Source organism: Hypanus sabinus, chromosome 16 (genome assembly GCF_030144855.1).
Source record: "Hypanus sabinus isolate sHypSab1 chromosome 16, sHypSab1.hap1, whole genome shotgun sequence".
Classification (NCBI taxonomy): Eukaryota; Metazoa; Chordata; class Chondrichthyes; order Myliobatiformes; family Dasyatidae; genus Hypanus; species Hypanus sabinus.
The window spans coordinates 45715150-45732399 of record NC_082721.1 but is presented as its reverse complement, the minus strand read 5'-3'; the positions used below and the strand labels follow the sequence as shown (position 1 = coordinate 45732399).

At 39.5% G+C, this 17250-nt stretch overlaps 1 protein-coding gene across 2 annotated transcripts in view; it reads left to right on the top strand.

Annotated features, from left to right (window-relative positions):
* The window catches only part of LOC132406268 (E3 SUMO-protein ligase PIAS4-like), a 143521-nt gene that overhangs the window by 114692 nt on the left and 11579 nt on the right, over positions 1-17250 (top strand). Inside the window, exons 7-12 of one of the 2 annotated variants that reach the window (XR_009516120.1) lie at positions 3286-3417; positions 3592-3697; positions 3883-3956; positions 7101-7261; positions 7446-7518; positions 8595-8734. Coding sequence is in view for 1 of the 2 variants with exons in the window: in XM_059991673.1 (XP_059847656.1) it covers positions 3286-3417; positions 3592-3697; positions 3883-3956; positions 7101-7261; positions 8595-8734 (613 nt within the window). In the remaining variant the exon portion in view is untranslated. The remainder of the gene's footprint in view (positions 1-3285; positions 3418-3591; positions 3698-3882; positions 3957-7100; positions 7262-7445; positions 7519-8594; positions 8735-17250) is intronic. The other variant, XM_059991673.1, reaches the window with a different exon arrangement.

The window sequence follows — 17250 nt, the reverse complement described above, 5'->3', positions numbered from 1 at the left end:
AGCTCGAGCAGCTCATCGAAGGCCACTGGAAGCTGCTCGCTTTTTTTCAGCTGGCACCTACGACCCCCAGAACTTAAGTATAGCGCTTTTGACAGCGCCTTGTACCCTGCCATCCGGCACTTCAGTTATTTCCTGGAAGGGAGGAAGTTCACGGTCTTCACAGACCACAAGCCCCTCACCTCCGCATTTGCCAAAGTGTCGGACCCATGGTCAGGCTGCCAGCAACACCACCTGTCATACATCCCGGAGTTTACCACCACGATCAAGCTAATCTCTGGGAAGGGCAACATGGTAGCCGATGCGCATGCACCTCCGTCCAATCAGTGCACTCTCTGTCTCTGGGGGTGGATTATGCGGCGTTAGCTAAGGCGCAACAACTGGACAGTGAGATGCCGGTATACCGAACCGCAGTTTCAGGACTCTGCCTCGAAGACATTCCCATTGGGCCCAAAGGTAATGAGCTCCTTGTGATGTGTCCACCGGGCAACCTCGGCCCATTGTCCCAACCACTTGGAGGTGCCGCATTCTCAACACCTTGCACGGTTTAGCCCACCCTTCCATCCGGGCAACCATCCAGCTGATCACAGACAGGTTTGTGTGACACAACTTACGCAAGCAGGTCAGGCACTGGGCCAGGACATGCATGCACTGTCAAACCTCCAAAATCCAGAGGCACATGACAGCCCCACTGCAACCCTTCCAGCTGACACATAGGAGGTTTGAACATGTCCACATGGACATCGTCGGCCCGCTGCCAGTTTTGAGAGGAGTGAGATGCCTGTTCACCATGGTGGACAGGTTCACGAGGTGGCCAGAAATTGTCCTACTCACTGACACGGCCACAGAGACATGCGCCAGAGCCCTGATTACCACCTGGATGGCACAGTTCGGACTCCCAGCCCACGTTACTTCAGACAAGGGTGTGCAGTTCACATCAGCTTTGTGGTCTGCACTGGCACAACTCCTCGGAGCCCAGCTCCACCGAACGACTGCTTACCACCCGCAGTCCAGCGGCCTGGTGGAACGTTTCCACAGGCACTTGAAGTCAGCCCTGATGGCTCGCCTCCAAGGGCCAGACTGGGTTGACGAACTCCCTGGGTGCTGCTTGGCATCTGCACGGCACCCAAGGAAAAGCTGGCTGCATCATCGGCCGAACTTGTTTATGGTGCCCTGCTCACAGTTCCCGGTGAGTTTGTTCCAGCATCCCGTGGCCAGGAGGACACACCTACTGTGGTCCTAACTAAACTACGGGAGCGGCTTGGAACACTTGTCCCAGTCCCGACGTCCCATCATGGAACGGCACCCCCTTTCGTGCCCAAGGACCTACAACAGAGCAAGTGTGTTTTCGTTCACCAAGGCACACACAGACCACCCCTGCAGTGACCATCCGAAGGACCCTACAAGGTAGTGCGCTATAATGGGATGACCTGTGTTCTCAACATCGGCAGTTGTGAGGAGACTTTTACCATTGACTGTCTCAAACCAGCGCATCTAGACCTTGAACGCCCGGTTGCAATGCCACCCCCACAATGACGAGGCCGGCCACCTAAAAGAATTGACAGTGTGCAGGTTGTGACTCTGCACCTCCTAGTGCCGGTTCGGTGGTGGGGGGGGGGGGGGGGGAGGTCATGTGGCAGTCCGCCCACGCGGCAAGTGAACTGGCTCCAGCAGTCGCGGGCGAGTCCGCAGCCAGCAACAGCCGAGAGGGCTCTGAGTGTGGGGCAGACCTTGGCCTGGAAGCCGACGTCACTTCTGCCCTGCAAAGAGCGGGGAATGCTGGGAGCAGGCACTTAAGCGCACGCTGATTGAAACAGTAAAGAGTTCAACCAGACCCTGCTCGACTCAATGCGTTGCTTTCACTCGCTGCGTATCAGCGCGACTACAAAAAGTGTAATCTTTAACTTTATGCCTTTTGGAAATCAGGTCATCTTTTACTCACTTAGCCTTTCACAGTGACAAATTTTGACCAGGGTGCCCTAACTTCTGAAGTTTTATATACTTTTCCTTTTTATTCTTAATTAAATTCTTCACCTCTCTGGACATCCAAGGCTCTCTTATATATCCATTCCTGTCCTTCCTCCTAACAGGAACATACCTTTCCTGTGCCCTGTGCAATTGATCTTAAACTCCTTCCACTTATCTGACAAAAGCAAGGAAATCTGTGGATGCTGGAAATTCAAGCAACACACAAAACGCTGGTGGAACGCCACAGGCCAGGCAGCATCTCTAGGGAGAAGCGCTGTCCTGACGAAGGGTCTCAGCCCGAAACGTCAACAGCACTTCGCCCTATATATGCTGCCCGGCCTGCTGCATTCCACCAGCGTTTTGTGTGTGTCCACTTATCTGATGTGGTCTTGACAGAGAATAGGTGTTCCCAATTAATGCTTTTTAGTTTTTGCCTAATGCCCTCATATTTTGCTCTACTGCAATTTGGAACTCTCCCACAAGGACCATACCTATCTTGATCTGTAGCTATCCTGAAAGTTGAGGAGTTGTGGTCACTGTTCCTGAATTGCTCACCTACTGAAAGGTCAGTCACCTGGCTGAGCCCATTACCCAATACTAGATCCAGTACAGGCCCTCCGCTCGTTGGACCATCCACATATTGATTTTAGAATCCTTCCAGGATGCAGAAATTCTGCCGCATTTAAACCCTTGCACTAAGAAGGTCCCAGTGTAAATTAGGGAATTTGAAATCTCCCATGACAAGAACCCAATTATTTTTACACATTTCCTTAATTTGATTTCTTATCTGTTTTTCAATGTCCCAATGGCTATTTGGAGGGTGGGGGGGGGGGGGGCATCTGTTGTACAATCCCATCAGTATGATTGCACCCTTTCTAACACTGAGTTCTTCCCAAATGGACTGGATGTCAGAACCCCTCCATTATGTCTCCCATGAATACAGCGGTGATATTATTAGTGTAATTTATAACTTGGGGTTATAAATCATGACAAGGAAATTTTTTTTTCTACTTTGAAGCAGTAAAGAAGAATCATCACTTTGGTGCCAGCATCCGACTTGCATGCTATAGTATTGAATTTGTCTTGCAAGCATCCATAAACGGATAGCCTTTACCATCAGACAAATTTCTGACCTTTGGTCTAAAATTGGCTCAGACTTGCAAGTTGAAATTATAGCTTAGTTTTGTGACAGACTCCTTGGCCTAAGATTTGGTCCTCTGAAAGCTAGAAGCAGCTTAAATGTCAATTGTTTTAATTAATAACAAGTGTTGGACAAATTTTATTGCCAGATATTTTCATCCTCTGTATTTTTCATTTAAGAGTTACTTTTCATCAAGAAGACCTGGAGTAGAGCCAAGAAGACCTTGTCGACCCATTGATGTTACGCCTCTTCTCAATTTGACATCTCGTGGAGCTAACTACGTAAAAGTATTTTGGGGCCATTTTACTCAGGTATGATTATGTGTGATGTGATCATTTAGAATCGATGCTTTAACAATAGTATCACCAGACTCTTGTGTTGCAAGTGATACGTTGTCTGGTATAGTTACAGAATCAGGATTTAATTTGAAGGAGATTTGTAGCTATTTAATGAATGTAACTATCCTCTTTGGTTATTTCTTGTAGCGATATTCTGTGGTACTAAACCTGGTAAGGCAGCACAGAGCTGCAGAGTTGTTGCAGAAACTTCAAGTAAATGAAACCAGAGCCTCGGAAGTGTCCAGGGAGTTAAGTAAGTACTTAGTCCCATTATATTCAGTTAGTGCAATGGAGTAATTATATATATTGTAACTTGATTTTACTTAACAAAAAAATCATACCAGGAGTACAGTTTCTTGGTTAAGCTAGGATAATTGCAATTTTGTTTTTATTGAAAAGTTTTGATAAATTAAATTATCTTTTTCTTCTTCATTAAAGTTCGCAAAAAGCTTCAGCTGGAACCTGATAATGATGTTACCACAACTGGCCTTCGTGTCTCTCTTATGTGTAGCGTACGTATTCCTTCCTGTGACAATATGTCTTAAAATTAGTAAAAGATTTGCAAGAATTACTTTAATGCTTAGACACTACTTTAATATTTTTAAACACTACCGATAAGGTAATAAATATAATTGTTCTTTTAGTTAAAAGAAAAACTAAATATTTCCTCATATTTAAAATAGTATTTGTAAAGATCATGTGTAACTTAGATTGACAGCAATCTTTTTTTTCTATTTGCACTCATTAGTAAAGAGAGTTCAATGTCATCAATAATATGGAAATCAATGAAAGAATGGGGGAACTAGTATCTGGTAGGGGGATTGAGGGCTTGAAAAGCAAGGGGTAAGAAGTTACTGTGCCGTTGTTTATTGGTCATTCTCACATAAACCAATATGCAGCGAAATTCCTTGCATGAAGTGGTGTATATGCTGATAAGAATGAATACAGCAATGAGCCTAGTGGACATAATAACTAAGAAAGGTCAAGTTAAGAGTACGAGAATATGGCAGCATCAGCAGGAAGGAGGTGTGAGAAAAGTTTAGATTTCAGGTTTAATTATCACATGAACATGGAAACGTACAGAGAAATACATTGTTTGCGTTAACAAACAACACTGAAGGCTGTGCTGGGGACAGCCCACAATGGTCACCACACATTCTGTTGCCAACATAGCATGCCCACTATGCTCGGTGGAATTAGAGATCACAGTAATACGGAACATAGAGAAACAAGCCCTATTCCTCCCTACCTTCAACTCACCTACACACATACACAGTACTCTAACCCCAGGGCAGACTATCTTTGGGCTCCAGACTTCAGCAGACTCATGGATTGCAGATATTGGGTCTTCAACTTCTCCAGTGGACTTGCAGAGATTCACAGGATTCAGACCTCACTTCTGGACTTCCAATCAATCTTTGGGCTTCACGATCTTCAGGCTTTGATCTTTACTATCAACTCAGGACTCACTAATGACAGGACCCTGAATACTAGGCCTTTAACTCTGTTCTCACTATTTGCATACCTGGAGAGTGGTGTTTGTGGGGGGCACCTGCCCTCATCCTTGCCAGTCTGCTGGCTGGACATCCGATCATGTACGTGTTGCTGGTCTTCAAACGCAGAGCAGAGACTTAGACTCCAACTGATCTGCTAATTCCCCCACCTCCCAGTCCCTAACCCTAACTCCCCTCTCTGTCCTCAGAACCATCATTACCAACGTTTTAAAAAAAAAAGAACAACTAAGAACCACGAGCTTGACGGAGACCACAGTTTGGTGCCATCTTGAGATGATTGGTTCAGAAGTCTTGATAGCAGTGGAGACGAAGCTGTGGTAATGTCCGGATATCTGGACCTTCACACTCCTGTGACTTCTCCCAGAAGACAGAAAAGACAAAAGAGAATGACCAGAGTGGTTGATGTCCTTGATTATATCATTAATCTTCCTGAAGTAATGCATCCTGAAGGTGGACTCCATTGAAGGAAGTGACAAGCCTGTGATGAACTGGGCCATATTAACAACTCTTGGCAGGTTCTGTCGGTTCAGAATGGAGCAGTTTCCTTTACCAGGCTGAGATCCAACCTATCTGGATACTTTATATGATGCATCTGTAGAAGTTCAAGAGAATCCTTGTGGATAAGTTGCATCTTCTCAGGCTCCTGAGAAAATAACTGCACTAATGCACTTCCTTGATAACCACATCAATGTGGAAGAATCATGTGAGGTTGCTGTGATATGGATGGCAAAAAACTTGAATCTGTTTCGGTTGATGAGGGCTGAGTTGTGTTCATCAAACCAGCTAATCCTGCTTGTTTAGGTCAACAACCAACTTCCATTTTGATAACAAAGTGGCTGTTCTGATACCATGACACAGGTTCACAATCTGCTTCCTGTACTCTATCTCATCGTTGTCATTGATACAGCCAATAACAGTGGTATGATCAGCAGACATAAAGATCATGTTTACACTGTAACTGGTCACAAAAATTATTGGTATACAGTGATTTGAGCACACAACCCTAGGAATCGGATCACCAGGATGGATGAAATGTTGCAACCAGGATGATGCAATATGATCTGGTTGGTTGAAATGATCATTGTAACGTTCTCCTTTGGGTGTACTAATAACGCCGAATTCAACGTCGAGATAAACCACAGTCAATGACACCAGATCGCAGTAAGATTAACCATTTACTGTTCACTCTTCACATTAACATATGGGGAAAACTGTTGATAAAACAATACAAGATTGATACAGTATTTGTTCCTTCCTTAATATCACATTTCAATTGTAAATACTTGTAAAGGTGACTATAACTACATTACACTAAGGTGCAGTATACAGGGAGAGTCTACCTGCTCCATTGACTACTTTAAATACACTTCCATGCAAACTATCCGCAACTCTTTAACTAACGAAAGCATAAACATTATCGACCGTCGTTACTTCTAACAGGATCGGCATTAACATCTTAGTTCAATATATCGATTATCTATTAACTTACAGCGTTGCTCTCACTGTGATTTCTAATGCCTGCAAAACAACTTCTGCTCAGGTGTGCCTCGTGGTGAGCTCCCCCCACCCTCGCGTTGATCTCAAACCGGTATTTTCCCACAAGACGCGGCAAAACCGGATGTTACGTCATCGCATGCCGATATATTTTACATGCAATGAATATACTTTAAACACTTCTAATTCTAACTAGAAAATACTAACAAATGAATTACTAAGCGAAAATATTATAAACTAAATAACTGTCGTAAAGACAGCACAATCATATCAACCAAAATCTTAGTAAATAATGGAGTGGTTTCAAGGGTCCAAGAAGGCCATTCCTGCTTTGAATTTGTATGCAGGTTTGCTGTCTGGAAATTAGTACTTACCCTATTTATGACCCTCATAATTTTGTACACCTTTATCAGGTCTCCCTCAGACTCCCCTACTCCAAGGAAAACAAACTCATGTGGTCCATCTTCATCACTGAAACATTTTCTGCCAATACTAGATAGTTGTAGGAATGGGGCAGTGCTTGATCTAATACCAGCAAAGGAAGCCAGGAAAGTGGATATAGCAGTTCAAAAATCATGTTATTAAATCTTACTGCATTAATAAAAGGGAACTTGTTTCTAATCTTTTTCTAATTTTGTTGCTTAACAGCTTGGTAAGATGCGCCTTTCAGTGCCCTGCCGTGGTATTACCTGCACACATTTACAGTGTTTTGATGCAGCTCTATATATTCAGATGAATGAAAAAAAACCTACATGGATGTGCCCTGTGTGTGACAAGCCAGCTCCTTATGAACTGTTGTTTGTAGATCAGTAAGTATTATTATTGCAAACCTACAGTACTGTCTTCAATGCTATTCTTGAAGTGACTGGTTTCACACTCACTGTTTGATTGGGCTATCTGATGAAATGGATAAACCAAGTTTTCCCTCCACCTCCCCTCCACAAAAAAGAATATGTTAACACTTCTATGTGCATCTTCTCATTGTCCAAACAGACTGTACCTCTTGCGTGACCAGCTTCAGGTCGGGAGGCAGTTGGACAAAGCATCTGTAACCCAACAGCACCAGGTGGGATTTTTGTGGCTTTATTTTCCACAAGCACTGATTTAGTGGGGACTGTCTGAAAGAGCGGATCAGTGAAAGGCTGGGTCGAAAGCGGTAGTTCAGCTGGGTTAGTTTTGACTCAGTTGAAGTGAAGCTTCTCCTATGTGTGGTCATCCGTTTATTGTGAACTATTTCACTGCAGTCTCATTGATTACCCCACATTGAAATGCTAGAAAAAAAGAAAAATTTCATTCTTAAAGAAAAATTGGACAAGATCCTTTATGGAAATGCTAATTTATTTTTCTCTCTCTGATTCATTCCACCAAAGTATTCAGTTCACTGTATTCCCAACAATTTTACCTCTCCATTGGTTAAATTTGTGGAACATTTCTGTGAACATAGCTAACCTATTTATGATTCATAGGATACAGAGAATAGTGTAATGTGTATAATTTAAACTATTAAATGAATATATTGTTTGTTTTTCCTTTCTACCATTTATGATTTATTCATCTGTAGTATTAGTCTCTTTAGTACATTCTTTTTTGGTGATGTACCTTCCGAAGAGCTAGAAAGCTATGTCCACTTGTTCCTCCTCATCTGTTCTGCTAGTCACATCCTCAGAACTACAACAGATTAGCCAAACATGATTTTCCTTTCGGAAATCTTCATGGGTTCTGCTCATTTCTATTATTCTTTTGTAAAAGTTTTACTACTTTCTGCTGTTACATCACTGTTTTGTTCACTATGTGCCACCGTCTGTGGTGGCTTTATTCTGCCTTTGTTACAAATCATACGAATGATGATTGAAGCGCTTGGAGTTTTGACTGAAAAACGCAGTTTTGCTTTAATGTTCGACTAACCTGAGAGGCAGCTCTTTTAATTTTGATACAAAGGTTCCAGGTAAAGGTAAGGAGGTCTTTGCTGGATTAACAGCTGGATCTACAAATGATGTGTTAATGTACGAACCATTATATGTAACTTGTTATGTATAATGCCATGATTAGAAAAAAAATTCACTTTGCTATCTCCTCAGAGTAGAGTTGAGATGATGGTGATAGTTGGATTGCTTGAAGAATAAATACATTTTTATTTTCTAGGCTGTTTTTAGATATATTGAAGGAGTGTGAAGATGCTACTGAAGTTCAGTTTAAGGATGATGGCAGCTGGTCTCCAATAAAGCCAGAAAAACAGCCTCAGAAGAACTTTGGAACCAAATGTTCAGTAGTGGAATTAGATGGTTTGTCTCTTTTTAACTTCTGTCCTATTGATGTGATAATCGGTGAAACATGATTTATAAGTTGCAAATCAGCTACTCTATAATGAAGGAAACAAATTTTTGTGCTTACAAAGATGTTGTAAAATACAACACATTTAGTCTCTTTAGTACATTATGTATTCCTTACTGTTGAGTTGTCACACTGCTTGATGCTGAATATTGCTCCTTCATTACATCTTCTATCTTGAATTTAACTTTGAGACTTTTGATTGTATTGATGTGGTGTTTACAGGAGCAGCCATTCCTTTTGTATTTGAAGGAAGCTGGGGGAGCTTTTGCGCTGTAGTTTCACACCAGAAAAGGAATTCTGGTGATTGCATATTGGTTCTTTTTCACTTGCTAATTTACTGGTATGGAATCACAATAGATTGCATTTCTATCCAGGTACCAACATTAAAGAAGTAATATGTAATGTTCATTTTGCTCATTTTTAATTTCTGCCCATTCTTACTCTTGATTGCTTTTCTGGCATGCTAGTACGCTTATTGGATATTAGATGTACCACAGTTTGCATATAATTAACATCAATCCGGTGTTTACTGTCATTTTCCCCCTCTTCCCTGTTCATCTTTAGAAGGGAAAACATATGCAATCGATACTTTTGTGATTATCAGAGATCAATTATTTTAATCGAGATGTGCCAGTCATTGCAGTTGGTCCACATGAGAGTGTGCTGAGTTCAGTCACAATTGGCTGTTTGTATATTTGGCATTCCTCAACCAGGTATTGGATTGATTAATGATCGAATTATTTGTAACTCCTTGTTTATTGAAGCAGTCTGGTTAAAATTTGGATAACTTTATGGGCTGATTGGTGGCAAGAAGCATTTGCACTGCCCAAGCATCTGACAATATCATAACCAGTTAGCCACTTCCCCATGACATTATAATCACTGTGGAATTCCAATCCTAAATTAACATCCTGTCTATCATTATGGACCAGAAACTTAATTAGAGTCTAAACCTATCTATTGTTTACTACAGGCAAAAATGAGAGAAATTGTATACCACAGCTCATCTGATTTCCCAGAATCCTTCCATTATCTACAAATTAGGATGCTGAAGGAATATTATCACCACTGCCTGGATGAGTGAACTTGCAACAATATTAAAGGCTATAGATGTAGGCTATTTTCTAAACAGGGAGCAGTTCAGAAATCAGAGTTTCCTAGTGCAGGATTCACTAAAGATTAACTTGCAGGTGGAGTCATTGATAAGGAAGGCAAATGCAATGTTAGAACTCCTTTCGAGAGAACTAGAATATAAGAGCAAGGAGGTAATGCTAAGGTCTTATAAGGCATTGGTCAGACCCCATTTAGGAGTATTGTGATAAATTTTGGGCACCTGATCTAAGAAAGCACGTGCTGGCATTGGGTCCAGAGGGGATTCACGAGAATGATTTTGGAAATTTAAGGATTACACAATGAAGTGTTTGATGACTCTAGGCCTGTACTCACTGGAGTTTAGAAGAGTGAAGTGAGGGGGAGGATTTCAGTGATTGAGGTGTACAAGATATTAAGAAGAATAGATAGTTTAGACAGCCAGCGCCTCTTTCCCCAGGGCACCACTGCTCAATACAAGAGGATATGGCTTTAAAGATAAGGGGTGGGAAGTTCAAGAGGGATATTAGAGGAAGGTTTTTTTAACTCGGAGTGATTAGTATGTGGAATGCACTGCCTGAGTCAGTGGTGGAAGCAGATACACTAGTGAAATTTAAGAGACTACTAGACAGGTATATGGAGGAATTTAAGGTGGGGGGGGGGTATATGGGAGGCAGGGTTTAAGGGTTGGCACAACATGGTGGGCCAAAGGGCCTGTACTGTGCTTTACTATTCTATGTTCTATGAAACTTTTCAACTATTGAAAGGTCGAGATAGAGTGGACATGGAGAATATGTCCCTAGAGTGAAGAAATATAGGAAGGGAGGATACAGCCTCAGAATACAAAGATTAAAACACATGAGGAGGAATTTCTTTAGCCAGAGGGTGATAAATCTGTTGAATTCATTGCCATGGAAGGCAATGGAGGCCAAGTTATTACGTATATTTAAGATGGAGGTTGACAGGTTCTTGATTATTAAGGGGGTCAAATTTTGGGGGGAATGGTGTTGAGAGGGATAATAAATTAGCCAAGGATGGCAGAACATACTCAATGGGCCAAATGGACTAATTCTGCTCCTATGTTTTATGGTATTAAAGAATGAGACAAAGCAATTACTTTGTCCCGAACTAAGGTCTTAAAGTGAAATGTCAACTGTTTGCTCTTTTCCATAGATAGTGCCTGATCTACTGAGTTCTTCCAGCATTTTGTGTGTGTGTTGCTTTGGATTTCCAACACCTGCAGATTTTCTCATGTTTGTGCAACCATTTAGTTGCCACTCAATTGGCCATTTGCGGTGTGTACCATCCACATAGAAGCAAATGACAAGATTTCACTGTTAATATCCCCAAAAGGCTCAGTCTCTCCCATTAAGAACCATAAAATATGATTTGAAATGTATAACATTTCCTCTTTGTTGTATCATCTAAATAATAATAAGTCTAATAATAAATAAGTCTCTTCCTAAAAATACTGATAAGATCCTTCACTATTTTGTCAAAGGTAGCTAGAATACAGCACAAGAACAAGAATGCACCTTGTCTGCACTGATCACGATGCCGATCTCACTAATTCCACGTGTCTGTCTGTGTCCATATCCCTCCATTCCCTACCTGTTAATGTGTCTTAAACATAGCTGTCTTATCTGCTTCTACTACCTCCCTGGTGGTACCTATCACTTGCTGTATATATAAATAAAAATGCCTCACATCTGCTTTAAGCTTGCCCTCTTTTACCTTCGAGTTCAAAGTAAATTTATTATCAAAGTATATGTACCATATACAACCTTGGGACACGTCTTCTTGCAAGCACCCACAAAGCAAAGAAACACCATAGACCTATGCCCTTTAATATATGCTGTTTCAATCCTGGGAGAAAAGACTCTAGTTATGTACTGAATCTGCCTGAATAATTTTATATGCTTCTTTTGAGTTGCTCCTCAGCCTTCGATGCTTCAGAGAAAACAAAGAAAGTGTGTCCAGTCTCTCTTTATGGATAATACTTTTCAACCCATGCAACTCATCTGGTGAACTTTTTATGCACCCTCTCGAAAGCCTTCATATCCTTCCTACAATGTGGTGATCCCAAACCTGTACACAGTAGTCCAAATATGACCTGACCAAAGTTTAATACAGCTACATTATGACTTACCAACTTTTTTCACTCAATAGTCAAACCGATGAAGCACTATATGCTGCCTTAACTGCCCTGTCTACTTCTGTTGCTATTTTCATGAACTATGGATTTAGATTTCTTTGTACATTAATAACATTATTGGTCCTGCTATTTACTTCATACTTTATTCTTGCACTTGACCTCCCAAAATGGTCCTTCCTTAACACTTTTCCTTAATAAGTTCATCTGCCATTTCTTAGCCTAAATAGCCAGCTGATAATCTGCTGTATCTGACAGCACTCCTCACTATCCACAACTTCATCAATTTTTGAGTCATTTGTAAGTTCACTAATCAGATTACCTTCATTTTCATCCAGACTATTTGTACATATGTGTGCGTGAAAACAGCATACAAGTTCAAATTTTGTTCCGTGTACCTTTCCTGAACCTGAGGAACAGCGAAAATCATTTCAATGGTGCTGCGACCCAAACAAAAACCAAACTGTGTTGTAGGGAGGTTGTCTTCTGATAAGTTGGTGATCAGATTGTTGAGAATTATACAGGTCAGAGCTTTCCTGGCAATGGACAAGTGGGAGATGCCTCAGTATTTACTACAGGCAGCTTTGCTTCCCTTTTTGAAGAGCAGGGCGATTGTGGCATCCTTGAAGTCTTCAGGCATGTTGCATGTTGTCTTCTTCCCAGATGCTCGTGCGAATGCTGTGGAATCACAGATGGAGATGAGAGGGCGTACAGGAGCGAGATATACCAGCTAGTTGAGTGGTGTCGCAGCAACAACCTTGCACTCAATGTCAGTAAGACGAAAGAATTGTGGACTTCAGGAAGGGTAAGACGAGGGAACACAAACTAATCCTCTTAGAGGGATCAGAAGTGGAAAGAGTGAGCTATTTAAATTGCTAGGTGTCAAGATCTGAGAATCGAACTTGGTCCCAACATATTGATGCAGCTGTGAAGAAGGCAAGACAGCAGCTATATTTCATTAGTAAGAGATTTGGGTTGTCACTTAAAGCACTTCTATAGATATACCACGGAGAGTATTCTGACAGGCTGCATCACTGTCTGGTATGGGCGAGCAGCTACCACACAAGACAGAAATAAGCTACAGAAAGTTGTAGAATTAGTCAGCTCTATCTTGGGTACTAGCATCCGTTGTATCCAGGACCCCTTCAAAGAGCAGTGCCTCAGAAAGGCAATGTCCTTTATTAAGGACACCCATCACCCAGGGCATGACCACTTCTCATTGCTAGTGTCAGAAAGGAGGTACAGAAGCCTGAAAGCACACATTCACCTTTGCAATTACCTAGTTTTCTGCATTAATTACTCATAAAATCTGGTCTGATCTTCATCTAATCACAATAATAAACAAATACAATCTGCCTAAACTAATAACACAAATAATTGTATTTCTCATCAATACAGAGTACACCATTTAAACAATCATAGTCTATTTCAAAGTATGTGCATCTCTGTGGTAACGCCTTCTACAAAAGCTATTTGGAGTTGGGTGTTCCAATCAATGAAATGAGAATGGAGGTGTGGGTTGTAGAGGTGCCCTGCTCTACAAAAAAGACACACAAAGTCAGATTACTGATAGAATTGTATCTTCTCAAGAAAGATCTGTTTATGTGCACCATGCATCGATCAAAACAACTTTCTTCTTCTTAGAAGAAGAATTGCAGAGATGCACAAAGCTGGAAAAGTCTACAAGAGCACTTCTAAATACCTGAATGTTCTTCATTTCATAGTAAGAGAAATTGTCTGCAAATGGAGGAAACTCAGTACTGTTGCCACTCTCCCTAGGAGTGGGCATCCTGCAAAATTCATGCCAAGAGCACAATGTGTAATGCTGAAGGAGGTGAAGAAGAGCCCAAGGGTAACAGCAAAAAACCTGCAGAAATCTCTAGAACTTGCTAAAGTCTCTTCATGTGTCCATAATAAGAAAAAACACTGAACAAAAATTGTGTTCTTGGAAGGAAACAATGGAAAAATCACTGCTCTCCCAAAAAAACAACATTGCTGCCTGCTTCAAGTTTGCAAAGGACCATGTGGATGTTCCACAGTGCTTCTGAGACAATATTCTGTGGACAGATGAGACAGAAGTTTGAAATTTTTGGCAGAAATGCACATCGCTATGCTTGGAGGAAAAAGGGGATTGCACACCAACACCAAAACCTCATCCCAACTGTGAAGCATGAGTATCATGGTTTGGGCTGCTTTGTTGCCTCAGGGCCTGGACAGGTTGCGATCATTGAGAGAACAATGAATTCAAAAATTTTCAGGAGAGCACCAGGGTAGCTGTCCATCACTTGAAGCTTAATAGGAGTTGGATGATACCACAAGACAATGATTCAAGACTCAAAAGTAAATAACAACAGTGATTTAAAAAGAAGAAAATTTGTGTTTTAGAATGCCAAGTCAGAGTCTAGGCCTTAACCCAATTGAGATGCTATGGCATGACCTGATGCAAGGTATCCCAAAAATATTGATGAACTGAAATTACTTTAAGTGGAGGAGTGGTATAAAATTCCTCCTCGCAGTTGTGATCAGCAGCTACAGGAAACATTTATTGGAGGCTAATGCTTCTAAAGGAGGTTCTACCAGTTAGTAAATACAAAATACAAGGGTTCACATACTTTTTCCAGCCTGGACTGTGAATGATTAAACATGTTCAACAAAGACATGAAAAGTACAATTGTGTTATTAATATAGGCAGATTGTGTTTGTCTATTGTTTTAACTTAGATGAAGATCAGACTGGAGTTTATGCATAATTAATACAGAAAACAAGGATTCACAATCTTTTTCTTGCAATTGTATATACTTACTATAATTGATTTACTTATTTTCTCTTTCTATATTATCATGTATTGCGTTGTACTGCTGCTGCTAAATTAATACATTTCACAACACATGCCGTTGTTGATAAACCAGGTTCTGTAGGTTTTAATTACAACTGGACCTACTGACTTGAAGATCTTGACAGGTGTTCAGTCCTGTCCAGGTGATATTCCTTTTTTTTTTTTGAAAACTTTTTTTATTGCATTTTTAAATAGTTACAAAATGAAGTATGAAAAAAAAATGTATATAACCCTTCCCACCTCCCCTTAACCCCTCCCCCCTAACTGCCCTATAGAAAAAAAAGAGAAAGAGAAAGAAAGAAAGAAAGAAAGATTGTCTGGTTGTTGGAAGATCTCCACATGCTCCATGGAATTCGTAAAAACTTTAATATGTATATTTACTTCTTTCCCCAAATGACCAATTGTTTCATCTTCAGAGCATCTATAGATTTAATCCTGTCTTTTGTAAATAAGGGCTCCAGATTTTCAGAAATGTTTCATATTTATCTCTTAAATTATAAGTATTTTTTTCTAATGGAATACAACCATAAATTTCTTTCTTCCAAGAATCTATACTTAAATATGTATCCGATTTCCAAGTAACTGCAATAGCTTTTTTGGCTACTGCCAGTGCAATTTTTATAAATTCTTTCTGGTATTTATTTAGTTTGAGTTTTGGTTTTATCCCTTCAGTATCACCTAATAAGAGTAATATTGGATTATGAGGAAATTGTGTTCCTGTAATTTGTTCCAGTAAAAGTCTTAAATTTGTCCAAAGAGGTTGAATTTTAGGACAAGACCATGTAGAATGTAAAAAAGTACCAGTTTCCTGGTTACATCGGAAACACTGATCCGATAAGTTTGGATTTAATTTATTTATTTTTTGTGGTGTAATATATAATTGATGTAGAAAATTATACTGCACTAATCTTAACCGAACATTTATTGTATTTGTCATACTATCAAGACATAGTCTTGACCAATTTGTTTCTTCAATTTTAATATTCAAATCACTTTCCCATTTTTGTCTTGACTTATGGATTCCTTGTTTAATTGCCTGTTTTTGAATCAAATTATACATACAAGATATAAATTTTTTAATATTTCCTTTTTGAATTAAAATTTCTATTTCATTAGGTTTCGGCAATAACATTGTTTGACCTAATTTTTCTCTTAAATAAGCCCTTAATTGAAAGTAACAAAATAAAGTGTTATTTGATACTTTATATTTATTCTTTAATTGATCAAATGACATTAATATACCTCCTTCAAAACAATTCCCTATATATCTAATCCCTTTTTGAATCCAATTATATAAAAGTTGATTGTCCATTGTGAAAGGAATAAGTCTATTTTGAATTAAAGATCTCTTTGCTAATAAAGATTTTTTGTCTCATCATCAACATTTATCTTATTCCATAAATCAATCAAATGTTTTAATATAGGAGAATCTTTCTTTTCCCGTATCCATTTAGATTCCCATTTATATATAAAATCTTCTGGTACGTTTTCTCCTATTTTATCTAGTTCTATTCCATGCCAGTTTATCTTTCTCGAAAAAAGATGCAATAAATCTAAGTTGATTTGCTTTATAATAATTCTTAAAATTTGGAAGTTGTAATCCTCCTAGATCAAATTTCCATGTCAATTTTTCCAACTATTTTCTTGACATCTTACCTTTCCAGAGAAATTTCCTCACATATTTGTTTAACTCTTGAAAAAACTTCTGGGGTAATTGTATTGGTAATGATTGAAATAAATATTGTAGTCTAGGGAATATATTCATTTTTATAGTATTTACTCTACCTACTAATGTTATTGGTAATGCCATCCATTTATCAAGATCTTCCTGAATTTTTTTCAAAAGTGGTAAATAATTTAATTTGTATAAGTTTTTTATGTCATTATCAACTCTTATACCTAAATATTTTATACCATTTGCTGGCCATCTAAATTGAGTTATTAATCGACATTGATTATAATCTCCTTTAGTAAGAGGTAAAATTTCACTTTTATCCCAATTTATTTTATAACCCGATATTTTCCCATATTCTAATCTATAAGATAATTTGCGTAGTGAATGTAATGGATCTGTTAAAGTAGAACATCATCAGCAAATAAGTTAATCTTGTATTCTTCCTAATTAACTCTGAAACCCTTAATATCTGGGTCCATTCTAATTAATTCAGCTAGTGGTTCTATTGCCAACACAAACAAAGCAGGTGATAATGGGCAACCTTGCCTAGTTGATCTTGTTAACTGAAATGATGTTGAAATTTGACCATTTGTCACTACTTTAGCTTTGGGATTAGTATTTAAGGTTTTAATCCATTTTATAAATGATGTTCCTAATCCATATTTTTCCAATACCTTAAATAAAAAATCCCATTCCAATCTATCAAATGCTTTTT